The following is a 24,728-nucleotide window of genomic DNA, read 5'->3' on the forward strand; positions in this document are numbered from 1 at the left end:
GCTTGCTGCCAACATTACTTTATTTGGAAAATGCTAGTGCCAGGGCATGGAGTGGAGGGGTGGGCATGGGAAGAGGCATCGCTGTTGCTGAGGCTGGCGATCACATGCGAGTCAGGGCAGCCTCATCTAGGGAGCCGTCAGCGCTCTGAGAAATCACCTCCTGGATGTTAAGTGAGGGGGAGATGAGCTACCAAGGGAGGCAGCGTGGTCAGGCCGGGAAGGGAAGGGGCAGGAGAGGGCAGCGGGAGCGAACTGGGAGAGGAGGGAGCACCAGCCGCCAGAAAACAGCCGGGAGCAAAGGCGGGCTCTGGCCCCGCGCTCCACCCAGGCGGTATCGGTGTCGGCTCCCTTCCATCTGTCTCTCCCCTGCCACTCCATGTGACCTCAGGCTACCACAGAGCAGGTACTTAACAGGAACCGGGCGCTACCGGGCCCTTCGTGCGCTGGCCCTCCCCGGGGCCTCCCAGCCCCAGCTGTAAAGATGAGGTCAGGGAGGGAAAGAGGTGAACGGGGATTTGAACCAGGGGCCACTGATTCCTGACACCCGAGCTTAGGCGTGACTGCAGAGGAAATCGGAAGAGTGCTATCGATCGGAAGAACTCAAGGACCAAAAATCCTGCCGGGGTCGGGCTGGGTCAAAGGGCCTGGGGGGAAGCCCGGCCCCACCCCGCCCCGCCCCCGCCCCGGCGCTGGCCCTGGCCCCGGCCCTGGGCAGACCCACCCTGGCAGGGGCTGCACTGGCAGCTGTGGATGACCGGCAGCAGCGCGGGCTCCGTGTGGCCGCCCGGACAGCGTAGGCTCAGGATCCGCACGGGGTTCTCCGGGTCCAGGCGGTAGCTACAGCAGTCGCACTGGCTCTGCAGGTACGGCTCCTGGGCGAGAAGGGGTGGCTGAGCTGGAGAGGGGCCCAGCGGAGTTTGCCCAAACCACCTCCCTTCCCTCCCTTGGTCTTTCCATCCAAGAGAGGCTGGGGCTGAGGGGAGGCCAGATCCAATTCCCCTCACCCAGCAGGGAAGCCTGCAGGAGGGATGTGTGGAGGCTAAGCCCACCCCCTCCAGGAAGCCCACCTCCTTCACTCCAGCCCTCACCTGTCTGAGCATCCAACAGTTTAAAGGAATGCTTTAAACACGCCCATCACTGCACCCTGGCAGAAATGGGGGACACAGCCTCCACTGCAAGGGGCTTGCAGTCTAGTTGGAGGGACAGACTAATAATATGTGAAACTGCAGGTAACCAAGCCCCAAACTGCATGGTTCTGACCCAAAGTACAAAGTGAGTTCTCCCTCCTCACAGCCGCCTCTTGCTCTATGACTATATGGTAACTCTATACAAGTCCCACTGAACAGTTGATTTGTTTCTATAATTCTATCTTTATTTTGAAATAGGTAGCATTCACAATTTACCTTTTAGAAACTACAAAAGATTTTTTTTTAAACTACAAAGGATTCAGTAAAAAATAAAAAAATCTCCCTTTGACTTCTATCCCACTATCATTTATTTTTCCTCCCCAGAAAAAATATCTTTACTATCTTTTACTATTTTTAAAAATCCCAAATTGACTTGGGGAGGCATTTTCAGGAGGTGCAGGGATCTGGCCGGAGGAGCAGGACAGTGGCCTGGGGTTGGGGAGCAGGTAGGAAGCACCTTCGCCTTCCGGGAATAGATGACTCAGGTGGGCCTGGGCAGGAGGGAATGACCCCAGGTGACAGGAGGCAGGGCCTGGAGCCACGGCTCCGTTCTGTCTGGAACGTGGCAGGACAGAGCCAGATCTACACACAGGTCTCCAGGCTGAGGGCTACGGGATTCAGGGTGGGCACAAAGTCCCTGAGAATGTCTGCACAAGGAGCAGGGCTGGGTCTTCTGGGTCAAGGAGAGCATGCGCAGAGCAGAGCCTTGCCAGCCTTCCAGGACATACTCAAAAGCGTCTGAGACCAGGCTGTGTGCACAGTCTGTCCCTAGGAGCTTCCCTCACTGTGTGATAGGCTCCCACTTAAAGCTGACTTAGCCCCTCTGTGCCTTTCTTCATTGGGGTCCTGGCTCGCTTGCCTTGAGGGACCCAGTGGGCTGAGGAGGGAGCTGGGAACTGCATGGGCCACAGCAGGAGAGGCAGGAGGGGACTCCCTGGAGGGGCAGAGGTGCACAGCAGGCTTGGGAGCCCCCCCCCCCGTGATGAGGGTCAACGGGCCAAGCAGCAAGTGTTGGCCACATCATGGATCTGATCTGCTGTCTCCCCATGAGATCAACCATGTCCCTGTGTCCGCTGGGCTTTCCTGCATTCTGTGCCTGGGGTGAGGGCTGAAGGGACTCCCCTGAGCCTGCACAGCAGCCCCCTTGCTGACCTCAGGCATGACGTTGGTGCTGGATGGGCAGTGCCCACTGCAGTAGCTCACTTCCACCTGGTCCAGGTAGCAGGGGCCCTTGGTGAGGTTTCGAAGCTCAGTGAGGCGCCGGCAGGAGGCTGACTGCTCCTCTGTGGGGCAGGCAGATAGAGAAGGGCAGCTGGGACTCTGTTTAAGGGGGACTGAGCTCAGACCTAAGGGGAGCATGTTGGGGTGGATGTGGCCAGGCGCCATGGTGCAGCACTGGGGTCCTCACCCTGCCAATCCCCGTGGTGGGCAGGGTTGGGGCAAGTGGGCCTCCCAGCGTGTGAAGGGGGAAGTTTGGTAGGAGGGCCCAGAGCAGGAAGAGGAGCTGTGGGAGGTGCCCCAGTTCCCCTCCATACCCAGAGACTCCTGGTGGCAGGTGGGACAGCAGCTCCCTGGCTCCTGCACAGTCACCTCGCCCTGCAGAAGGAGTGACCCCCGGTCCACTCAGGAGAATGGCCCCATGCCCAGCACCACCTGCCTGAGCCCTAAGACCAGCTTCTGGGGACAGAGCCAGGAAGAAGCCTGGGGAGCCAGCCTGAGAGGGTAGCAGGCTGCAGGTGGGTACCTGGGCACAGGTGAGGAGGGGGCAGTGCTGGGTGCAGACGCTCCTCCCATTGAGGCAGTGGCAGCTCTCACAGGCCTCCTGCCATTCGGTTCCAGGCTGCAGAGAATGGAACATCCTCTCAGTCTCCACACCTCAGCTTGTAGACTTTTCTATAATACTACCCCCTCTCAACCCAGCCTGGGCGCCTAGTCAGGGCAAAGGACTGGGACTGGAGGTGGCAACAGTCTCATGGGGGAGGGGAGCCTTTGGGGCCCAGAGACTGCCCCAGTGCTGGGGAGCCACCTGCTGCCCCAGGCCCTAGAATAGGGACAGGAGGGAAGTCGGGTTGAGAAGGGGTAGGTGGCACAGAGGGGCAGAGGTATCTCACCGGGTGGGGACGCCCATGGTGCCAGCACTCGCAGTGGTCTGCGGTCACGCAGGGGCCCGGCTGGCTGCGGAAGTACCCTGGCCGGCACACGCAGCCTGGGGCCTGTCCCGCCCTACAATTGCCCCGTGTCTCCGTGGCATTGGGCTCCTGACATGTCTGCTCGCAGGGGCCCAGCTCCCCGGGGGCCACTTGCTGCCACATTTCTCCAGGGGGACACTCTGCCAGGGAAGACCACCCACACCCCACTCTCATCAGCCTTGGCTAGAGCTTTGATTCCACCCCCACCGGGCACCCCTTCTTCCCTCCCCAGCACTGTCTACTCAGGTCCAGCAGCCTCTGGACTTCTAGGCCTCCAAACACACCTTATTCACCCTCACGAATACTATAGGCCCAGCTCAGGTCTCACCTCCTCTGGGAAGCCTCCCCTGACCAGTCCTATCCACCTGACCTCTCATTGGCAGCACCAGTTTCATATCCTGGCTTGTCAGCAAGCCAGACACTGTCTCCTATCTCCATCTGTCCTCGGCTGCCAGGCTGGGGGTGCCCGGGGCTCCCCATGCTTGTGTGTCCCTGAATCCACACAGAGCCCTGCATGGCAGAACTGGGCACGTGTGGGACCTTAGCAAAGGCCTGTTGACCTTGACCAGACAGGGATGACACAGCACGGGGCAGATACCTCCACCTGGAGGCTGCCAAGCTGTTTCAGCTCACCCTCTACCTCAGTTTCCTCATCTGCAGAGAAAGTACCCTCCGCTGCCAGCATCACTCACAGCCCTGGCTCAGTGAGCACAGCGGGCTTGACCAACACCCCCAGCCACCCAAGGTGGACCATGCTGAGCATCCAGGGAGCACAGGGCAGGGAGAGGTCAGTGTGGGCAGACAGGGGAAGGGGCTTCCTTAAGAAGGTAGCTTTCCTTAGGGTGGGCAGGGCCTTCTCCCCTCCTCAAGGCCAGCCTGGCCTCAGCTTTGGGAGACCAGCCAGGGCCCAGACAGCATATATCTCACCCTGACAGTCAGTGAGGGAGCAGCTGAAGGCTCCACCTTGGCAGATACTGGAAAGACAGAAGCATGTGTCAGGGCCCTCCACGCCCTCCAACCCACCCCATTCTCAGCAACCCCACCCTCCACCCTCTCCCTATCCCAGCCCCCACCCTGGCCCTCACCAGTGGGTGCAGTTCTGGCTGAGCACAGTCCCTGCGGGCAGCTCCCGAGCCTGCTCTTCAAGGGTCAAAGTGAGGCCCCAGGGCACAGAGAGCTGGGTGCAGGGGCACGCAGCGGGGGGCACACACGTGCCATTGTGCAATAGCTGGGGCACCACAGGATCCAGTTACACTCAGACCACTGCCTCCTCGCCCCCCATGAGGGAGTCAGGCCCAGCACCCACACCTACCTGCTCTCCAGGGCAGTCACAGCCAAGCTGGCATGGTTCCCGCACACAGAGAGCGCCGGGCCAAAGATGCGAGCAGAGGTGCGGGCACGAAGTGGCACAGGTGCTGAGCACCTGGCCAGGCGGGCACTCTGGGGGGAGCACACAGACAGTGAGGCAGGGTCCCAGGGAGGGGCTGCCTCCGGATCTGCCACCTGTCAGCTGGGTTGGGGGCCCAGGCTCCGCAGCCTTGGAGGGAAGCACAGGCTCCCATGGCCCAGGTACTCACCAGGGCAGGGCTGCGGGTTACATTCCTGTTGTTGCTCCATGTCCTGGGCCTGGCATGGTGCCCCCCTGGGACCCTCCTTGCAGCTCCGATGGCGCTCGCTGGTGCCCCCACCACAGGGTGCCGAGCAGCGGCTCCAGGCTGACCATGGCCCCAGAACTGGGCACTCGCGGTGTGGGCACACCAGGGACCCATTGACACAGGTGCTAGGGACAGGGGTGTTCAAAATGGGTCCAGGCCCTGAGTCACTGTGAGCAGAACCTTCGCTCCCCAGCAATGCCCATCACCCTGACTTGCCTGCCCCAGGCCTCCCACCCGCAGCACACACCTTCCCCCCCAACACCTGGCCACCGGTGGGCAGCATACCAGGTTTTGCAGTCCAGCTGTACCACCTCGGCCGGGGCCAGCACCCAGGAGGCATTGGGGCTGGGCAGGCCACAGTGGCAGGAGGAGATGGGCACGCAGCGTCCGTCCTGCACAAGCTGACCAGGGGGACAACGGCAGCCTGGGGGAGGGGGAGGACAAGACTCAGTGCTCGGGCAGGTGCGTAGGACGGATCCCTCTGGCCACCAGATGGAGTCCAAAGCCTCAGGCTGGCACTGTGCACCCTTCCTCTTGTGGCCCCACAGGACCTGGTCTCCTCACCGTCTCCCATTGCCGCCCCAGGCACAGCCTGTGGTCACCCAGGCTCGCTCTAGGCAGGGCCCCCAGCCGGCTGCCAAAGGTGACCTTTGCTGCCCTACAGCTCGGGATCCAGCAGTCATCCCACCCCCAGGTCATGGAGTGAAGCAGGCCTGGGCTCCCGCAGAGTTCCCAGGCCAGGCTGTGGGCATGGCTTGGCCACCTGGGCGGCACGGTCCCTGCAGACACTCCACACGGTCCCAGAGGTCAGCACAGCTTCTAGGACACTGGTTGGCACAGTCAAGGGTGGGCACGGTGTCCCGGGCCTCACAGCTCTCCCCTGAGAACCAGAAGGTAGGAGTCTGTGTTGGGGCCATTCTTGGGTCCCCAGGACAACACCCTGCCTCCCAGGGGACAGAGGCACCATCCCCTTCAGATGCCATGTTGTGTGTTGCAGTCCCTGTCCCCTCCTCCAGACGCTGGGCCAGGGGTTACCTGGGCAGGGCCCCATGTTGCAGCCCTCAGTCTGAGCCCATGGTCCCCGGCAGCCTCCTCCAGGGATGTCCCTTGCCTCTCTCCAGCGCAGCCGGAACCCCCCACTGCAGGGCACCTGGCAGGGGCTCCAGGGCCCCCAAGGACTCCACTGGCACAAGTCTGGGAAGATAAAATGGAAATCAGTACTCAGAGCCCACCTCTCCTCAGCCTCCTGCTTCTACTCTAATGCCCTAGACTCACCCTGCAGACACCCTGGCATGCCCTGAGCCCCCGGTGCAGGACTGGCTGCTTGGCTAACTGCCTGGCCACGGAAATGAACATGGCCCAGCCCTGCCTGGCCCGGCCCCCCCTCCCTCCAGGCCCCTCCACCATTGGCACATGCCCCTCCCCATTACCGAGGCAGGCACCAGGGTCTGGGCAGAGGCGGTGCTGGCTGAGCGGCAGGGAGCAGAGGTCTGGGTCCCCAGCCCAGGGCCTCCCTGTCTCAGGGTCCAAACAGAGGCGGTGGCGGTGCTGCTCCGAAGCCAGCAGGGGGGCCGAGATTGGGGAGAGGCTGGCTGGGTCCAGGGGCCACCACTCCTCTAGGACAGCCCTGGAGGCAGGGGCCAGGATGCTGGCGGGCAGGCAGGGCCCACAGGGCGACCACTCAGACCAGCCACTCAGAGGCAGAAGACCTAGAACAGGCAGCATGTGGGCCCCTTCCCAGTGACCCTCCCCACACCCAGAGACCCCACTCCCACCCAGTGCAGAGGGAGGGAGGGGCTCAGGTTATGACCAGGAAGGCTGAAGAAAGTGTGTGTGGGGGGGGAAAGGGGCCAGGATGGGGTGACCAACCACCCTGGTTTGTCTGGGACAGTCCCAGTCCTACACTGAAAGTTCCGGGTCCCAGAAACACTCCCTGGGCAAAGGGGGACAGTTGGTCTCCTGGGCCCACAGTTACCTCTACAGCCCCCACTGGTGCACCGCAGCTCCCCGTGCTGGCATTCACTATGGGAGGGGCAGTCAGGGTTGGGGGCTCAGGTAGGGGTAACCTGAGCTCTGGGCTCATCTGGAGCCAGAGGAGGCTGGGGCTAAGCCTGGCATTCTCTGCAGGGTGCCCTGCCCCCTCCCCAAGCCACTCTCTGCCTCCAGCCTTCTGGTGCTGCCTCCCCCCAGCTTCCCCCACACCAACTCCAGCCCCATCACTCACCACTCTTTGCAGCCCAGCCGCAGGTGGTCCCCAGGAGCCAAGGTCACCCTGGCTCCTTCTCCTGAGATGTGCTGGCAGTTACACTGCCCTGGGGGAATGCAGCCCCCAGCCTGCTCAAGCAGTCCCTGTGCAGGAGGGAACACAGGGACAGGGCTGTGTGACAGTCTCTATGCGTCCTAATGCCTGGCCCACAGCTGGTGCACGTGGACGTGGCTGAGTGAATAGATGGTAAATGGCCACGGACAGTGTGAACAGCTGTTAAGAGGGACCAAGTACAGAAGGTCTGCAGGAGAGGGGTCACTGTGGGCATCGTGGAGGGGAGTGTGGAAATGTGCACAGAGTACCCCCTTCTGGGGCATCTCCCCTAACTGCACCCCTTACCTCGGGGCAGTAGCAGCCAGGCTGGCAGGGCGGCAGGTCCTGGCAGAGCTGAGGGTTCAGGTGTGTGGCACAGAGCCCGGTGCAGGGGGAGCCACAGGCCCGGAACTCAAAGGGAGGCGTGCAGCTGTCCTCTGGGTGGAGGGAGGCAGACAGGTTGCTGGGCGACACCCTCCACCCTCCAAGCCCAGAGCACACAGTGCATGGTCCCTTGAGCCCCTCGGAATCACCTGGTAAGAGTACAAGACTGTCCCCTCTTGCATGACAGACCACAGTCACCCATCCAGCACCCCCTTGGCCCTGTGGTGCCTCGAGGGAAGGGGAGGGACACTGGGCCTTGGAAAGCCCAGAGCTGCATGGAGGATGGGGCTGTGGGGAGTTAGGAGCCTGGCAGGTACTCCAGGGATGGCAGGTGGGAGAGGGAGGGGCAGAGATGGAGGGCAGCTACAACAGGAGGTGGCAAGACCCGCTGTGTCTGGGCAAAGCTACAGGTGGGGCCAGCAGCTGCCAAGTGGGAAAGTCATGGTGAAGACTCCGGAGTGGGGTGGGGAGGATAGAGAGTAACTGGGGGGGGGGGGGCAGGGGAGTAGCTGGGCTGCCGAGGACAGGGGTCAGGGCAACCGCTCAGAGATCCTGGGGGCACTGAGGCTTGCCTGGAGGGGAACTGGGGGACCCTGCCAGGGCTCGGCTCCCTGGCCTCTTGCTCCTGGGGGCCTCACCAGAGCAGTTGCCAATGAGGCAAGGCCGGAAGTAGCCATCCAGTCGCGTGCAGGGGGGTTCCTCCCCCGTCCCTCCAGGTGCGGGTCTCTGGTGTCGGTAGCGCTGCTGGACTGGCACCTGGCATGAGCATTGCGTCCAGCTGCTCCAGCTGCTCCACATGCACTCCTCTAGGGACGGAGATGGGGGTGTCACTCAAGGGCCTCTCTCCCACCCACCCCCCACCTCACCCCGGCCCTAGCCAACCCCCTGTGCAGGAAAGGGCAAAAGGAAGCCAGGAATTCAGAAAGGTCCTGGCTGGGCTCCCTGTCACTCAGTGAGGGTCATGTCTCAAAGGGCCTAAAGGAAGAATTGGTGGCAAGAGGAAAGGACCTCAACAAAATATTGGGGAGAAATAAAGATATATATATTTGGGGCGATAACCTGGGGGTTGGGGAAAAGTACACTATTCCCTGAATCTTCCCAGGTAGGGAAAGGGCAGGGCTCACTCCCCACGCACTCACCCAGGCAGGGCCCCAGGTAGCAGGCCTGGGTGTCCAGGTGCAGGAAGGTCCCATTGCAGGCGGGGTCAGCCTCGGCCAGTGGGCAGGGGCAGGACCCAGAGCGGGAGGTCAGGCCTGGGCCACAGCTGTGGGAACAGGGCCCCCACGGGCCCCAGGAGCAGGCCTCCAGCAGCCCCCCGCAGGGCTGCGGCCCACAGCGCTGGGTCTGGGTGTCAGGGCCCAGGCAGGGCAGCTGCCGCACGTGGGGAGGAGCTGAAGCCACGCAGACCCGGGTGCGAACCTGGTTTCCACCTCCACAGGAGACAGGGCAGTCAGACCAGGGGGACCACGGCGTCCAGGCCCCGGGCACTGTGGGAGAACACAGGTGAAGCTAGAGGGGTTAGAGGGAGCGAAGGCCCAGAGGGCTGGTTGGGACCTTTGTGGCACAGGGGGTGGCAGTTGGAAATATAGGCAGGAGGGAAATACAGGACACAGAGTAAGCAAATGGACAGCAAGGCAAGAGGCTGGCAGGGTGGGGAGAGATGGGGGACTGATGAGACTACAGACCTGCACACTCAGTGTCCTCACACAGCTCGCCCTCCGGGGTGCAGGAGCTGGGGGAGGAGGCAGACTCAGGGACCCTGTGCGATCCAGCAGGTCAGCACAGGCCACCTGGCCCTGCCCCTGGGCTTACCACTGCTGGCACTCGCCCTGCCACCAGCTGTCCCCAAGGGAGCGGGGGCGGTCACCATGCAGGCACAGGGGTGGGCAGGGAGGCTGAGGGCAGGGCTGGCTCTGGGACTGCTCCTCTTGACACTCTGGGGCCCACGAGCCGGATGTGGAGGACCTGGGGCGGGGCAGGGCAGGGAATGTGAGAAATGGCCCAGAGCCCTTCACCACCCCTCTGCCTCCTGGACAGACACCAGCTGGGAAAGCCCAGGGTGAGCATGGAAGTGGCTGAGGAAAGGAGGGCAAGGGTGACCAAGGACAGAAGCTGGGACCAGGGTACCGGGTGGGTGTAAAGTCACCGAAGGGGGGCAGGGTCCGGGAATGCTGTGTCAGAGAGGGAGACATCATCCAAGGACGCAGGAGAGGGGACACTAGCCAGCCCAGCCCCATACCGGAAGCGTCTTTGCTGTCCCCCGGGACCACACGAGCGGCTGCAGGGACTCCAGGCTGACCAGCGGCTCCAGGCGCAGTGGATGGGCGGCGGGCAGGGCTGCGCTGTGCAGGAGAGCTGCCCGGCCTGGCATGTGCAGTTGCTGCAGGCATCCTGGTGCCGGCTCCCCGGGGCCCAGCTGCGGCCCTGGGCATCTGTGCACTCACAGTGGCCAGTGGGCACGCAGCCGCCATCCTGCTCCAGCGAGCCTGTGGGGAGGCAGCCTTCCAGAGCTGTGCGGGCACTCGGGCCGGCCCGCCTTTCACCCAAGCCACCCTGACATACCCTCGGGGCAGCGGCAGCCCCGCTGGCAGGCCTGGCCGTCCTGACACACGATCCCCTCCTGGAGATCTGAGCAGCGTCGGGGACAGAGGTTGGCACAGCTGACCACCTCCATGCCTGCTGGGCAGCCGTCCTCTGAGCAGAAGAGAGGACCAGGGTCAAGAGGGCCCTAAGCCCCAGGGACCATCCCTACCTCTGTGAAGCCACATGCCCCACCCTTCTCCCCATGCTAGTGCCCGTGGAAACATGGAGCACTGGGGACCCTGGGATTGGGACATTTTCAATGACAGAGGTTACTCACACCTAGCCTGATACCCAATAAATGCTTGCTGAGCTGGACTGAATTTGTGCATCTAAAATAGCAACACTGTCACTTACAAGGCTCCTATATATATGTTCACCTAGGGGACAGAAGATGTCAGTGGGTGGGGGGAGTCCTGGTAGAGGTGGTGAGCTCGAAGGACGAATAACAGACAGAGCTGAAGCTTGGGGTGGGGAGTGTGGGTTACAGCCTGTCTGGTTCAGTCCACATTCCAGGTACCGGGTACCAGGTACGTTCATGACTATCACCCTCAAAGCCTCCAATAGGAACTGGAGTCCTCACCCAATGCCCAGATCCCAACATCTACCTGTATGCATCTCAGATTCCTTAACTGGACAAAGAGGTCCTGGCCTGGCCCCCATCTATGCCACACAGTGTCGTGGGGATGGAATTAGAGGTGGGGGTGGGAGAGCCCTGCAGAGAGTACAGGCCGGCAGGGCTGTGCTGTCCCTATCAACATACCACAGGGCATAGGGTTACAGAGTCGAGCGTGGTGCCTCTCCCCAACACAGGGGGCACCCCCGTTCTTGGGTGGGGGGCTCGAGCAGCTGCGGCTCCTCAGGGATCGGCCTCCCCCACAGCTCCGGTCACACCAGGACCAGGGGCTCCAGCGTGACCAGCCTCCGGGCACTGCATGGGAGAGAGAAGGGCCACATGAGGGGTCTGGCTCAGACAGAGGGGCTCCCCACCATGTCCCATGAGCTGAGGACAGGCCCTGCCCTAGCATGGAAGTGCCACAGGGGGCACTGGTGCCAGGGAAGAGCAGGTCCCAGTCCTGCCCAGCCCACCTCACCTGGGCAAGCGCGAAGGTTGCAGAAGCGGAGCTCCTGATAAGCAGTAAGGATGTCCGGGCACCAGTGCCCGCCCGGCCCTGGGGGATGGTACGCCCGCAGGCGGCGCTGCTGGCCCACCCCGCAGCTTCGGGAGCAAGGTTCCCATGGGGCCCAGGCGGTCCAGGAACAGTTCCCGGCCACGCAGCCAGGGCCGGGGCACAGGGGCAGCCCTGTGGGACAGGGCAAAGCTGAGCTGCAGCCAGTCCCTCTTCCTGCCCCAGCTCCAGTGCAGGCCTCCTCCGCCCCAGGGCCAGTGTGACCTCACCCAGACCTTCGGTTCTCCCTCCCAACCTGATACTGGGCCTGTTTCCCCTTTCTCGTGGAGGACAGTAGTGCCAGACTCTCAGGGCTGCCGAGGGGTTTGGATGGGACCTTGGGGGGGGGGGTGTTCAGTACACACACGAGTGAGGATTTGCTGGAAGTTGGCAGGGCTCCCAGCAGCTGCTGGGGTTGGCAAAGGGCCCGGGGTCCAGAGTCAGGCACCCATTCACGATCAGATGTCAGGCTCAGAGCTCAGTATTTGCTTGAGGGATGTTAGATGTTGGGGTTGGGGTTGGACACTGGCTGGGGGTTAGAACGAGCTGTTCAAGGGCGGTTGTTGGTGTTAGAGGGGATGGGTAGGGTTCAGGTGTGTGTCAGGGTCAGAGGTCGAGACTGGAAGGCGCACCTGTACAGGAGGGCAGGTTGCAAGGGCGCTCCTGCGAGGTGTCCCTGCCAGTGCAGTTTGCCAGGCAGAGGCGACTGCGGCTGCGCCAAGCGGGCTGAGCTGGGTCTGTGCAGCTGCGGGAGCAGGGGGACCATGGGGACCACAGGCCCCAGCCACCTGGGGGGAGGGGAGAGGAGGGCTCTTAATGAGTCATCCCCGGGCTTCTAGTTTCCCAGGAAGCAAGGCTGGAGCGAGAGGAGACCCTGAGTTTGCTTTTCCCAAAGGGAGGTGTAGGTGCAGGGAGTGTGGGGAGGGGACCTGAGGAGTATGGACTACCTGCAAGGTCTGTCACTGGCTCCACCGTGGACCCCGCAGCCCCTGTGCCAAAGGAAAACCCTGCTCAGAAATGTTTCCCAGCCTGCAGTGCACCAGGGCAAGCCCGGGGCTGGTGGCCGAGTTCCAAACCTGTCAGTATCTGGTTCAGCCCTTCCCTCAGCTCAATGTGCCATGGACACTCCAGGCCCTGAGCACAGCACTTCCTCGTGGTAGCAAGGCCTTTGCTCATGCTGTTTCTGCTACCTGGCATTCCTTCCCCACCAATGCTTGTCAAAGTCCTCTCCATCCCTCCAACCCCCTTGGATGCTGCCTCTTCCAGGAAGCCCTCCTAGACTGACCCTTTAGGAGAACTCTTAACCTCCCGATCTTCCATAGCACACGCCACTCCTACAGGGCTCACCACATGCTGACATGGGTTATCTGAGCCCCTGGATTTCAAGGTCAAGGAGCCTGGCCACCCCTGCAGTCTATGGCAGGAGGGAAGCAGAGAGGGTGGGTGCTGAGGGGCCCATCCTGAGGGATCCTGACACTTGGTGACAAGCCCTCCTGCCTCACCACCACCTGCTCGGACCTTTTACCTTGCCCCAGGTCGACAGGGTGAGAGGCCTGTCCCTCAAAGAGTGTGACATGCATGTGTGGGTGGGGTCAAAGGTCAGAGCCAGCATCTCCCCAGCCTTACAAGGGGCCTTCCCAGACTCTGTGAAAGGTCTCACCTGAGCATCGAGTGGAATTGTCCTGGCAGGGGCGACTCTGCCTGTGACCCCCAGGGCAGGGCCTGCCTCCTGCAGGGGTGGGGGGCCAGCTGCATGCCCGGCTCCGGTGGGACTGCCCCAAGCACGCATCACAGGGAGACCATGGTCCCCATGGGCTCCAGGCTCCATCCACTGTGCCAGGAAGACAGAATCACCTGCCTTGGGAGGCCCCGGAGGCCCCACTTGTTAGGACTGGAGAAGACCAGTGACAACATCTCACCTGGGCACTCGCCGGGGCTGGGGCACGGTTCTCTCTGGTGCTGGGCCCCTGACTGCCCTGCCTCCTCAGGGCAGCGGGACCCTCCGTGCTGGGGGACAGGACAGGAACAGGTCCTGGAGCGGGTCCTTGTCTGCCCTCTGCAGGGCTGGGAGCACGCTGTCCATTCCGACCACGGGCACCAGCCACCAGGCACTGCGGGGGTCAATGGCCAGCACTGGGGCACAGCCATCCTTTCCCCAGTCCTGGCCATCTCTGGGACCCTGGTAGCTTCTCCTCACCTCCCTCCAAGCTGGGTACATACGTGGGCAAGGCAGGTCCGTGCAGTTCAGCCTTCCCTCCGAGCAGGTGCTGGGGGACATTTGGGCACAAGGGGAACAGCGGTAGCTCAGCGCTGCCCATGACCGCCACACTTGCCCCTCCTGTGCTGTTCTTCCTTTCCCCTCACCCCTTTGCCCCTTTCCCCTCTGAGGTCTAGGGTCCCCTCCCCAATCTCCAGAGCCTGCTCCTGTTCCACTCCGGGCCCTTCTGGGTGTCCCCTGGGCCCCCTGCTGGGCTCCGGCTGGCGTGCTCTACTAGGCAATGACTTCAGGTCATCTGAGGACACCACACCTGTCCCCTCCCCTCAGAGAGCACACTCGGCACTCTGTGGCTGACTCAGTTTCCCCACCTATCATACAGGGGTTGGGACCAGCCCATATCTTCTCAGGGATTGGGGGAGTCTAACCTGCACCAGCTGAGACGTGGGAGAGCTCAGGGGCACCCTGCCCTCACCCCTGCACCTGCTTCCCCCCCCATGCCCGCCTCACCAGTAGTTGCAGCCATCTGGCCTCGCCAGCTGAGCACCTGGACGGTGCCGCACCCCAGTCAGCAGGTCCAGGCAGCCACAGTGGCCGGGCTGCACACAGACGGCCCCGTCTGCACTCAGCACCTGGCCTGGGGGACAGTAGCAGCCCGGCTGGCAGTGCCACACACAGTGCTGGGGAACAACAAGGGGGGCTCTAGTCAGAGACGATGGGGCTGGAGGGGCTGGGAGGGGTGGAGCCCTGGGGAGTCAGTGCAGGGGTACAGGAGAGCAGACGGAGTAAGGGAGCAGGCTGGGTGTGCAGAGTAGAAATGCAACATCCCAGTTCAGTCCTTGTCTTGTCAACACAGTTCATGCCTTGGTTTCCCTCGGAGCTTCTGTCTTGTCCCCTCCTGGGGAGGAGGGGGAGGAAAGGGGAGCCTGGGAGGAGCTTCCCAGGGTGGGGTGACCTCCAGAGGTGAACCCCATGGAGGGCTCAGTGGGGACCCTAGGTCAACACCTGGGAACTGAGGCATCTTCCAGACTTCCTCAGAACATGGGGAGCAGGGACAGGAGAGGACAGCCATTTGGGAAAGTTGGGATCCTCTGGGGGAGACTGGGAGCCAGGTTCTGCCCCTTCCCCTCCCTCCCTGAACATGGGGGAGCCCCCTGGATCCCCCTGGACAGGTCTGTCATTCTTCCTCCACAGGGTCAGCTGCGTGCCCACCTCACAGGCTCCAGGGACAGGGACCAGTCTGAGCTTGCCTCTGCCCCTCTCCATGGTCCTGGCCAGGCCCTCAGGCGACATCTCATACGCACACGCACATGCACACGCACACGCACGCACACACATGCACATGCACTCTCAAGATCTGTGCACCAAAATGCTCCTGGCGTTTCAGATGACACAGTGGGGTGACTCCCACGTGTTTATGCTGTTTTGTCAATATGCTGGTTAAATTGGGAAACGTCTGCTGTAAGGAAGACAAGGGCTGCTGTGTGGGGCTCGCTCCCCGGGACTCTCTGGAACTAGGGGGAGCTGGCCCCACCCCTGCCGCCACTGCTAGGCTGTCCCACCTGCCCGCCCGGCAAGTCACCCTGGGATCAGTGGACCAGTGGGTGTGCCAAGGGGGCCCAGACTCACCACGAGGTCATCACAGGAGCGAGGGCAGGGCGGGCCACACGTGCTAAACTCAGCCCCTTTGATGGAGGTGCAGTCGGTCACTGCAGGTGAGGGGACAGCAGGGGCTGAGGGCTGTGTGGGCCGCAGAGCTGGCCTGTCTTCCCATAAAGCCTCGTAGGGCTTTCCTGTCTCTGCTCCTTGCCCCACCCCCACTCCTGGCAGGTACCTGGGCATGGCCCAGCCTGGCAGGCCTCCCCCTGGGCTTGAGGCCCCTCGCAGTAGTCCCCCAGGCCCTGGGGTGGGGGCTGGTCACAAGTTCGAGTCCGGCTCCTCAGGCCTCCCCCACAGCTCTGGCTGCAGCTGGACCAGGGCCCCCAAGGACCCCAGCCCCCAGCTCCTGGGGAGACAACAGAGAAAGGAATGCAGGGCTGTGGCAGCCGCTGTGAGGCAGCAGGTATCCACAGGGCTCAGAGGGACCATCCTGGCTTCTGCGGGACTCACGGTCACAGGTGGGCAGGGCACAGGGCTCCTCCTCAGCCTCGGGGCCTGGGCAAAGAGGCGCCGGAGAGGCCCGTGGGGGCAGCGGCGCCCTGCTGGACAGCGCCACACCCATACCAGCAGGCCTGGTGCAGAAGCGGTGCCGGTGGCGGTGGGCAGGGCCACAGGAGGCCGAGCATTCGCTCCATGGGGTCCAGGGCGACCACGTGGGCTGACCTGGGGGTGCACAGGAGGGACAGGCAGAGGGGGGACAGGCAACGGGAGCCCCCTCTCCCGTCCCCACCTGTCCTGAGGGCTTTTCTTCCCCAGCCCCGGCGCAGGCCACATGGGTGGCAGTAATCGAGCAGGGGATGAAGTCAGGCCTGGGCCCCTTTCTCACCCGCCTCGCAGGGCCAGGAGGTGCAGTTGGTGATGAGCCCAGAGATACAGGAGCTGGAGGGAGAGCAGTAGAGGGTTGGGGTGTTGTTACAAGCTTCCCCGTGTCCCCCCAAATTCATATGTTGAAGTCCCAACCCCAAGAATGCGACCTGATTTGGAGATGGGGGTCTTTGCAAAGGTCATCGAGTTAAAGTAAGGTCACTAGGGGGCCTAGTCCAACACTGCAGGTGTCCTTATACAAAGGGGAAGTTTAGACAGATGCGCACAGGGGCGGCCGATGTGGGGACACAGGGAAGAGGCGGCCATGTGGCCACAGATCGGAGGGATGCAGCTGCCAGCCAAGGATGCCAGCGAACAGGAGAGGAGGGGGCCTGGAGCTGACGCCCTCGCAGCCCCCAGGAGGAACCAGCCCGCCGACTATTTGGTCTTAGATTTCTAGTCTCCAGGACGGTGAGAAGATACAGCCGGTTGCTGAAGCCACCCAGGGTTAGCCCCAGGACTGTAAGGCAGGTAGGAAGAGAGGAGGTTGGGGGGGCGTCGTGGATGAGGGGCGCAAGCGGCCTGGCCTCAGAGAGCTGGGCACTGTGCCTGTGGGAAAAGGTGTCCCCATGGCGCACCGGCAGCCAGCGTCCCCTGCCACCGAGGAGGGACAGCAGGGTCTTTAAGAAGTTGCAGGCCCATTGCACAGCGAGGGGTCTCACCAGTTCTCACAGGGACGAAGCACAGTACTACCCGGGGGGTGGAGGCGTCCCCCGTGGGCACAGGGGCAGTCCTGGGTGGGCACACACACGTTGTTCTGGAACCAAAACAGCATCATCTTCTAGTTGCTGGTCTGGGCTGCTCTCCCCGACCTGTGAGAGCTCAGCACCCCTTTCTCCGACCCCCACCCTCAAACATCACCCATGCTCCTTCACAAACATCTGTCCCTTCCCATTCCTGTCGTCGGGAAAGGGGATGGACCCCCAATTTCTGGGAGAAAAGACCAGCCCAATTGTAGGACATGCCTTTGAAATCAGCTAACAAAGTAAAAAGGACACCATCCCTGGGGGTGTGGTCCAGCGGTTAGTGTCAGCCCACGCACCGCAGGGCCGCAGGGTCGATCCTGAGCCTCAGTCGGGGTGTGTGCGGGAGGCAACTAATCAATGTCTCTCTCTCACATCGACGTTTCTCTTTCTCTATTCCCCTCCCTTCCACTCTCTCTAAAAATCAATGGGAAAAAAATATCCTCCAGTGAAGATTAATAATAATAAAAAATGTACAATCAGTATAGCAACCCCCACATTTTCATCCACAAAATCAAACCAGACAAAACTATGTGCATAGCCAGTTTGGACAGAAGTCATTAGTGTCTCAAATCTTTAAAAAAAAAATGGCCATCCAGAAACACATGGTTCAATGTCAGGTGCAGGAACTCTGAGAGCCAGGCCCAGGGAGAGAACGTCACCGTCTTAGGGACTCCGATGGCTGGATACATTACTACCCCAGTTTTACAAAAAAAACCCACAATCTAAGGCATGAGTATACTCAGCCCAAGGTCACAGAGCTGCCAGCAGAAGAGCCTGATTTGAACCCAGACTCCACAGGATCTGTCCTTTAACCACACCCACGGTTCAGCAGCGTCTCTGTAAGCCCTTCCCGCCACCCACAAGCTTTTGTCCAAACTCCACCACCCCTGCTGCATTTCCCAGCCCTGGTTTCCACTGCCCTCCAACTGGAGTGGCCACCAAGTCAGGACCACCTCCTCCGGGAAGCCCACCACAACTGACCCAGCCTCTGCTAGTCTGCGCCCCTTGCTCTGCAGTTTGCAAAGCTCACTTCCTGTGTGTGGATGGTTCTGTCTTCATTCTATGGGCTCTGAGTCCGCTTTCCCAGACTGGAGGCCTTGTGAGGGTAGCCCCTGCTCTTTCCCCGCAACGTAGCCCAAGACTGAGCATGCAGTAGGTGCTCAATAAATAACATGAGAGGGCAGAGGACTCAAGCAGGCATGAATGAAAAGACCTAGCACCATTTCACAAACGGAAAAACAGAGGCCCAGGAAGACAAATGTGACTCGCCTGATGGCACAGCTGAGCCCCCACCCCTGAGTTCAGCACTCTCTCCTCAAAATCAGGTGGAACAAAGGCCCTCCCAAGGTCTCCCTGTGTCCAGCCCCATGCCCTTGGCTCTGTCTCTGCCCAGGCCCTGCCTGTCTCTTCCCTGTCATCCATGGTCCCCAGGCCCCAAGGAGGTCAGGCAGGGAGGACACTCACCAGCAGGAGCATCCCGGGAGCACAGTAGCAGCCAGGCAGGCAGGTCTGGTTAGTGCCTCCGGGGGCGCTGAGCTCTGCACAGGAGGCAGGGCCCTGGGCACAGTCCAGCCACTGCTTGTCCCCGGGACATACGCCAGGCACTGGCCCTGGGGACACAGAAATTGACAGCCCAGCTCAGACTCACTCAACTCTCCCTGGACTCCCAACCTGGAAGAGGCACCCGCTCCTGGTAGAGCCAGGGAGGTCACAGGGCTGCACAGGAGCTCAGGAAAAGAGGTCTCTTGGGTGACAGGGGACTGGGTCAGGTGGGGGTGAAAACTGAGGGCAGGGGTGCGGTAGAGAGGTGGGTCCCAGGGCAGCCCTCACCTGTACAGGGCTGCAGGCCACAGGTGGAGAAGTCCACGGGGCTGTTCGGGCCACTGCCTCGGGTGCGGTTCCGGAAGCCACCGCCACAGGGCACGGAGCACGGAGACCAGGGGCCCCACTCCGCGCCGGGACCTGGAGTGGCCCCGGTCACTGTAGGCTCTGCCTTCTGACACCCAGCCCACCTTCCCCTCCCACCTACACGCCTGGGCACGTTTTCCCTCTGCCTTCCCACATCCCACCCCAGGAGACCTCACCCCTTCTCCGGAGGCTCTGGGATTCAGCCCAGAGCAGGGCTGGCCTCCAGGGAGGTCCCTTCTCAGAGCTTCCTGGGGACCGCATCTTTGTGGCATCTCTTAAGTAGGCCCTTGTACCTCTCTTGGGGTGCACGGTGGGGGGGATTAGACTGAGAGTGTTCTTGGCTCCTCGCTGGAGGGTTCTGGGGACTCCGTCCCAGCACTCACCTTGACATGGCCTCAGGCTGCAGAATTCGGCCTCCATACTGGAGCCCTGGCACGCAGCACCCCCAAAGGCAGCTGGGGGCGCAGTGCCTGCCCGGAAACGCCGCCGGATCCCTACGTTGCAGCTGCGGCTGCAGGTACTCCATGGGGTCCAGGGGCTCCAGCCACAGGCCACTGCCAGGGTGAGAGTGGGAGAAGGGGAACAGTAGGTGTGAAAGCTGGTCAGGTGGTCCCTGGACCCCCTACTTCCCCAGGGCACCACTGAAGAACCCCAGGGTTGATCTCTGAATGGGGCCAGCATCCTCTCCGGTCCCTGAGGTCCCTAGGGGTACCTGGGCAGGGCTCCGAGGTGCAGGCCATCTCGCCAGAGACACAGGTGCTGCAGAGAGAGGCCCGTCACGGCCACGGTCAGCCCCCGCCCCTGGAGCTCTGGGTACCTGGCTCCGGGCAGGGGACTGGCTATCATGTCCGCGGCGCAGAACAGAAACTGAGGGTCCGGGCAGTAAAGCGAGTTGCTCACGTCCTATGTGAATTTCACACGTGACCCAGGATTGTCACCAGGAGCAGAAGGCCACCTTCTGTGAGCCTCCTGAGCTCTGGCACCGAGCCCGGTCTCGTGATTCTATCAAGGAGTAGCCCTTCACCCTTTCATCCCATTTGTATTTACTAAACACTGTTTGGAAAGGACTCTGAGCAACTCTCCAGGGCCAGGCAGGAGCGATTCAGGGAGTGTAGGTCCTAACTTGAGTCTCCCGGGGACGAAAATGGTGCCTGTTTCTTCCCTTTTACTTTTCTCCAATAAATATTTTAGGGCCCACTTGTCAGAGAAAAATAACCTGGGAGGAAAAGAAAACCAGAAAGCGGCAGGGGGAGGGAAGGTGAAGGAGACAAGTGAAGGAGGCCCAGGTGATAAAAAATAAAAAGGGAAATGGAAAGAAAATAAGACTGAGCGAAAGGAAAAAAGAGGGAATGGGGTTAGCTCGCCCTCCGCTGGCAGGGCCTAGGATCAGCTTTGGGTCCGGGTGCCTCCAGGTTTCTGAGCAGAAATTAGTGGACCCCAGGTAACCCCATTCAGGAAAGAGAAGCGGGGGTAACTGGAGGAGACGTTAGCCGCGCCTCCCCAGGCTCTCGTTCCCTCATAAATTGCTTTGCTCATCTGAGCCTCAGTCTTCCCATAAGTCAAATGGGCATGACAATTCCTTACAGACACCCACCCTTCCAGGCCAGGCAGCATGTCATTCACTCTGGTATTCACAGGGTCCAGGCCTGGCACCATGGAGGCCTGCTAAACACACCCACACCCACACCTGGGAGTCCACACCTGCCCATCTCTGGAGCCACCAAAGCCCTGCTTCCCCGTTCTGAGGCTGGTGGCCTACCAGTTGTTACATGAGTCCAGCAGGGCAATTTCTCCTGGTTCGTAGACATGCCCGTGCATCTGGCAGGGGCACCGATTGCGGGGTAGGCAGCTGGCATTGTGCAAAAAGAGGCCAGGGGGACAGGCGCAGCCGGGGGCACAGGAGCTGGTACATTCCACCCCAGGGCCTTGCGCCAGGCACAGCCTAGGGCACAGACCCCCCTCTTGGCGGCACTGCTCGGCTGAGCGGAACACCATGTCCCCTGGGCACTGGGCTGGTGGGAAGACAGAGCTGGTCTCAGCAGGGGTGAAGGGAAGGGCAGAAAATGGAGGGGCAGAGGGCAACCTGCATGCAGGTGACTGGTGACAGCCTGTTGATAGGTTTGAGAAGCTGGAGGAGGGCCCCTCCCTGGGGCCACAGCTGGTACCTGGTCTCCAGTGGGTAGGAGCTGGAGGAGACACAGGAAACCCAGGAAAGTCTCTTAGCTCAAGGCCTTGCCTGTCCTGGAGCCAGAGGTCACTGTGCGGAGGTGGGACTGGGGAAAGGTCAATATCCCCAGGGGCTGGCGGAGCATAGGGAGGGGAGCTGGCACCTGTGCAGGGCTGCGTGTTGCAGTCCCTGGTCTGGCTGTGGGGTCCCTGGCACTCGGCATCTCCAGCAGCCGAGCCAGAGCAGCTGCGCCCACGCGTCTGGATGCCTCCATCACAGGGGGCTGAGCAGGTGGACCAGGGGGCCCACAGACCCCAGGCGCTCAGCACTGTCAGGGAGAGCCAAGACCACCATGAGGATGCAGCAAAGACACCGCAGGGGGGGAGCAGGAGAGGGGTGGGGCTGTGTGGTATACAGGGTCTCGACCACAGCTTCCCCCCCCCAAACACCCACACCTCCAAGGCTGCCCCAAACACTCCTTCAGGCCAGGCCCACCCTGCTAATCTCACACTGGTCTTCCTGGGGGGGGGGGAGAGAAGCTTCAAGACACTAGCCAGGTTTGCCCCCTCCCACCCCAGGTGTTTAGACCCTGCCCAAGAGGTCATTCTTTGCTCTCACCCCACCCTGGCCCCCAGGCGACCCCAGGGGCAGGAAGGGGCATACCTGGGCACACAGGGGGACTGCAGGGCTCCTCCTGAGCGGCCTCTCCAGGGCAGGATGTGTTCCCCAGGCTGGGGCAGAGCCGGGAACGACTGCGCCAGCCTGGCCCCCCTCCAGGGGCAAGGCAGCTCTGGGAGCAGGCGGACCAGGGTGCCCAGGGCGTCCAGCCCAGCGCCTCTGGAGGGGAAGGGAAGGCTGGGGAGATCCCAGCAGGGCTGGGGAGGCTGGGCCATCTGGGTCACGTCTGAGAAGCTACGAGGCCAGGCCAGGGCTGCTCCTCTGGGACCCCCGCCTTGACATGTCTACTATCCAACCTCATTTTCCCCCCAGATCAGTTCTTCCAGAGCCTTCTAAACCACTGTCCTCCATTCAGCTTCAACGTTGGAAACTACAGAGTCCCCGTGACCCATCCGTTCATCAGCAGCCACTTTTCGCTGCCCCTCTTCCCTCTTCTGCTGCGAGAGCCTGGCCCAAATTCCTGTACCCAACTGCCCCCCAACTCTCCTGCCCTCTCCTCTGCCCCACACACCCTTATGCCAGGGGGACACAGAGACCTCCCTGGCACCAGCTCTGCCTGAGGGGCCCCTGAAACCTCCGTCTGGCCTCCGCGTGCTCCTGACGGCCTCCCCTAGCCCGACACCCACAGCCAGTGGGGTCAACCTCACTCCCACGCCTGCTCCCCCCAGACCAGCCTGCTCACTGCACCCAGGCTGCCGTGTGGCAGGAGGTCGCCGCTGGGGCCCTGGCCTCCCACCAAAGCCCCACACATTAAGGCCAGTACGTTTCAGGGCTGCCTCTGGGATGACGGGGAGCCTTTGCTGACACCCATGCCAACCCATCGAGTCCCTGGGGCAGGAGGTGGGAGGAGGAAGGCAGGCATTGGAAGGAGGGTGGCCCCTGACCATACCTGTCCCACACTCTGTGTGGCAGGCCTGCAGCTCCTGTGTGTCGCCCTCACAAGGTGCACCCCCGGAAACAGCCGGAGGGTTGGAGGGAGATCTGGGGAGAGGGCCAGACTGGGCAGCTGCTCTCCTCCCCCGGCCCCTCACTCCTGCCTTTGTCTTCCAGCCACCCTCCCACCGCGACGCTCTGCCCTGCAGGGCTCCAACCCCACGGCCTGCTGAGCCTGCTGCCCACTCCGTACACCCTTCCCTTCCTTGTCCCATTTTCCTTTCTCTGTGTCCCACACACCTGAACCTGGCCCTCACTCCAGAGCCACAGGAGCGGTCGCAGGGACTCCAGGAGGACCAGGCTGACCAGCCGCAGGGCACCGGGCAGCCCCCTGGTTTGCACAGCAGCACCCCCTTCTCACACATGCTGCAGAGGAGAGAGGCCAAGGAGGCCAGGGCTGGAGAGGGTGGGGTGGGGAGGAGACTGTCCCCTAACCTAGGCCCTCCCCACGGCAGACACCCTCACCATTGGCTGCAGTTGTCCAGGAGGAAGGAGAGCCCGGGCTGCCTCAGCTCTCCGCCCACAAGGCAGGGGCACTGGGAGAGGGGCAGGCAGCGAGCGTCATGGAGGAGAAGCCCAGGGGGACAGCGGCATCCTGGGTGCAGGGAGGGGGCACTCAGTTCCAAGTGGGGGGCCTGGGACTGAGGGTGGGTAGATGTGGGTGGGGCCCCACACTCCCCCTGAGGGTTCTGTCCACAGCACCCCTGCTTGCTGGTGTGCCTCACCCTCCACACAGTGCCCGCTGCAGCTCTTGTTGGCCTCAGGATCCAGGCAGGAGGGTGGGCACAGGGGCACCAGCCCCTTCTGGCACAGGGAAGCATTGACATGCACACGGCCTGGCCCACAGTCTGGTAGGAGATGGGCTCCAGGTGAGGTGGGCACCCGGAGGCCCAGAGACACCCCCATGGCCCTACCCCACAGGGCCCCACCCTCTGACCCCACCCAGCTCCCCTTACCTGTGTCCCCTGTGCAGGGCTGCAAGCCACAGGGTGTCCTCTCCTGGGAGGCCCCGGGGCAGGGGGCACCGCCGTTCTTGGGTGGGGGGTCCACACAGCTCCTCTGGCGACTCTGATGACCACCCCCACAAGAGACGCTGCAGGGTCCCCATGCTTCCCACACAGTCCACGCCCCAGCCACTGCAGGGAAGGAAGAGCAGGGGTGGACCAGACAAGCCCAAGGGAACATGGAAGGTGCTAGAGAGAACAGGTGGCCGAGCAAAGAGGAGCCTGGACAGCCACCAGCGGGACAGCCTAAGCAGTACCCTGGGGACTCCACTGCTTCCTCTCTTGTCCCAGGAGTGGGACCTGGGCAAAGATCTCTAGGTGCCTCCTGAGAAAGTCTCTGGTCCTTAGCAAAGGGCTGGGAAGGGGCTGGAGCAGAGCGTCCCCTGGTGGCAATGGCCAGAAGCCGGGTTTGGAGGCCAGATGTGAGGGCTGGAGAGGCCCAGGTGTTGGAAGCGATGCAGCAGCAGCGTGGGGGTCCACAGAACAGAAGGGTTGCAAGGCCTTGAGCATAGAGCCCAGGACTAGTGGTTCAGCCCATTCCCCTCACTCAGGTGGGAGCTACTGTTGTTACTCTAGTTCCCACACTCCGGGTATCAGGGACCTGTCCAGGGCCACTTGGGCAGGAAGAGGGCAGAGCATGGGACAGGCTTCTTGACAAGCCCTCTGGAGGTGGGAGGCTGTGACATCAGAAGGGGCTGTCCTCCTAGAGTCTGGGAGAGGAGCCTGGACACTGAGGTCGCACAGAGAGCAGGGACATTTCCCTGGTGCAGGTCTGTGATGGGAAGCCACCCCAGGTGTCCCCCGGGGGCCTGAGGAGGCCTGTGGAAGCTGAGGGCTGGGTGCCAGTTACCTGGGCAGGCCTGCATGAAACAGGGCTGGCTGCGGAGCCGGTCAGGTGGGCAGCTGCCCCCAGGCAGCAAAGGCCGCAGCAGCTCCCGGCGCTGGAAGGTGATGCCCAGACCACAGCTGAGGCTGCAAGGGCTCCAGCCGGACCAGGGCGCCAGCCTACAGTCCACTGCAGGGGGACAGGTGGGCCAGGCTCAGAGGGGGCTCACTCCAGGGTGGGGCCCTGAGGAGTGCCTCCCAGCCGG

At 62.3% G+C, this 24,728-nt stretch overlaps 1 protein-coding gene across 1 annotated transcript in view; it reads right to left on the reverse strand.

Annotated features, from left to right (window-relative positions):
• LOC308562020 (SCO-spondin-like) overlaps positions 1–24,728 on the reverse strand; it is a gene marked incomplete at its 5' end in the record, with an annotated part of 45,055 nt that continues 20,327 nt past the window's right edge. The window contains 49 exons of the mRNA XM_081147707.1: positions 1–160; positions 722–872; positions 2,340–2,470; positions 2,723–2,783; positions 2,932–3,027; positions 3,299–3,516; positions 4,304–4,350; positions 4,462–4,604; positions 4,689–4,816; positions 4,954–5,156; positions 5,317–5,455; positions 5,795–5,911; positions 6,067–6,225; positions 6,462–6,740; positions 7,007–7,053; positions 7,256–7,380; positions 7,637–7,767; positions 8,353–8,520; positions 8,854–9,201; positions 9,400–9,446; positions 9,527–9,679; positions 9,954–10,200; positions 10,277–10,408; positions 11,058–11,225; positions 11,389–11,598; positions 12,096–12,251; positions 12,411–12,452; positions 13,124–13,294; positions 13,383–13,574; positions 13,684–13,730; positions 14,189–14,358; positions 15,308–15,387; positions 15,513–15,683; positions 15,788–16,000; positions 16,164–16,216; positions 16,864–16,958; positions 18,412–18,557; positions 18,778–18,909; positions 19,239–19,409; positions 19,568–19,614; positions 20,615–20,867; positions 21,186–21,350; positions 21,686–21,859; positions 22,590–22,681; positions 22,874–22,999; positions 23,099–23,228; positions 23,359–23,481; positions 23,590–23,769; positions 24,488–24,652. Coding sequence (XP_081003833.1) covers positions 138–160; positions 722–872; positions 2,340–2,470; positions 2,723–2,783; positions 2,932–3,027; positions 3,299–3,516; positions 4,304–4,350; positions 4,462–4,604; positions 4,689–4,816; positions 4,954–5,156; positions 5,317–5,455; positions 5,795–5,911; positions 6,067–6,225; positions 6,462–6,740; positions 7,007–7,053; positions 7,256–7,380; positions 7,637–7,767; positions 8,353–8,520; positions 8,854–9,201; positions 9,400–9,446; positions 9,527–9,679; positions 9,954–10,200; positions 10,277–10,408; positions 11,058–11,225; positions 11,389–11,598; positions 12,096–12,251; positions 12,411–12,452; positions 13,124–13,294; positions 13,383–13,574; positions 13,684–13,730; positions 14,189–14,358; positions 15,308–15,387; positions 15,513–15,683; positions 15,788–16,000; positions 16,164–16,216; positions 16,864–16,958; positions 18,412–18,557; positions 18,778–18,909; positions 19,239–19,409; positions 19,568–19,614; positions 20,615–20,867; positions 21,186–21,350; positions 21,686–21,859; positions 22,590–22,681; positions 22,874–22,999; positions 23,099–23,228; positions 23,359–23,481; positions 23,590–23,769; positions 24,488–24,652 — 6,965 coding nt within the window. The 3' untranslated portion in view covers positions 1–137. The remainder of the gene's footprint in view (positions 161–721; positions 873–2,339; positions 2,471–2,722; positions 2,784–2,931; positions 3,028–3,298; positions 3,517–4,303; positions 4,351–4,461; positions 4,605–4,688; positions 4,817–4,953; positions 5,157–5,316; positions 5,456–5,794; positions 5,912–6,066; positions 6,226–6,461; positions 6,741–7,006; positions 7,054–7,255; positions 7,381–7,636; positions 7,768–8,352; positions 8,521–8,853; positions 9,202–9,399; positions 9,447–9,526; positions 9,680–9,953; positions 10,201–10,276; positions 10,409–11,057; positions 11,226–11,388; positions 11,599–12,095; positions 12,252–12,410; positions 12,453–13,123; positions 13,295–13,382; positions 13,575–13,683; positions 13,731–14,188; positions 14,359–15,307; positions 15,388–15,512; positions 15,684–15,787; positions 16,001–16,163; positions 16,217–16,863; positions 16,959–18,411; positions 18,558–18,777; positions 18,910–19,238; positions 19,410–19,567; positions 19,615–20,614; positions 20,868–21,185; positions 21,351–21,685; positions 21,860–22,589; positions 22,682–22,873; positions 23,000–23,098; positions 23,229–23,358; positions 23,482–23,589; positions 23,770–24,487; positions 24,653–24,728) is intronic.

Source organism: Miniopterus schreibersii (assembly GCF_964146895.1).
Source record: "Miniopterus schreibersii genome assembly, chromosome: 9".
Taxonomy (NCBI): Eukaryota; Metazoa; Chordata; class Mammalia; order Chiroptera; family Miniopteridae; genus Miniopterus; species Miniopterus schreibersii.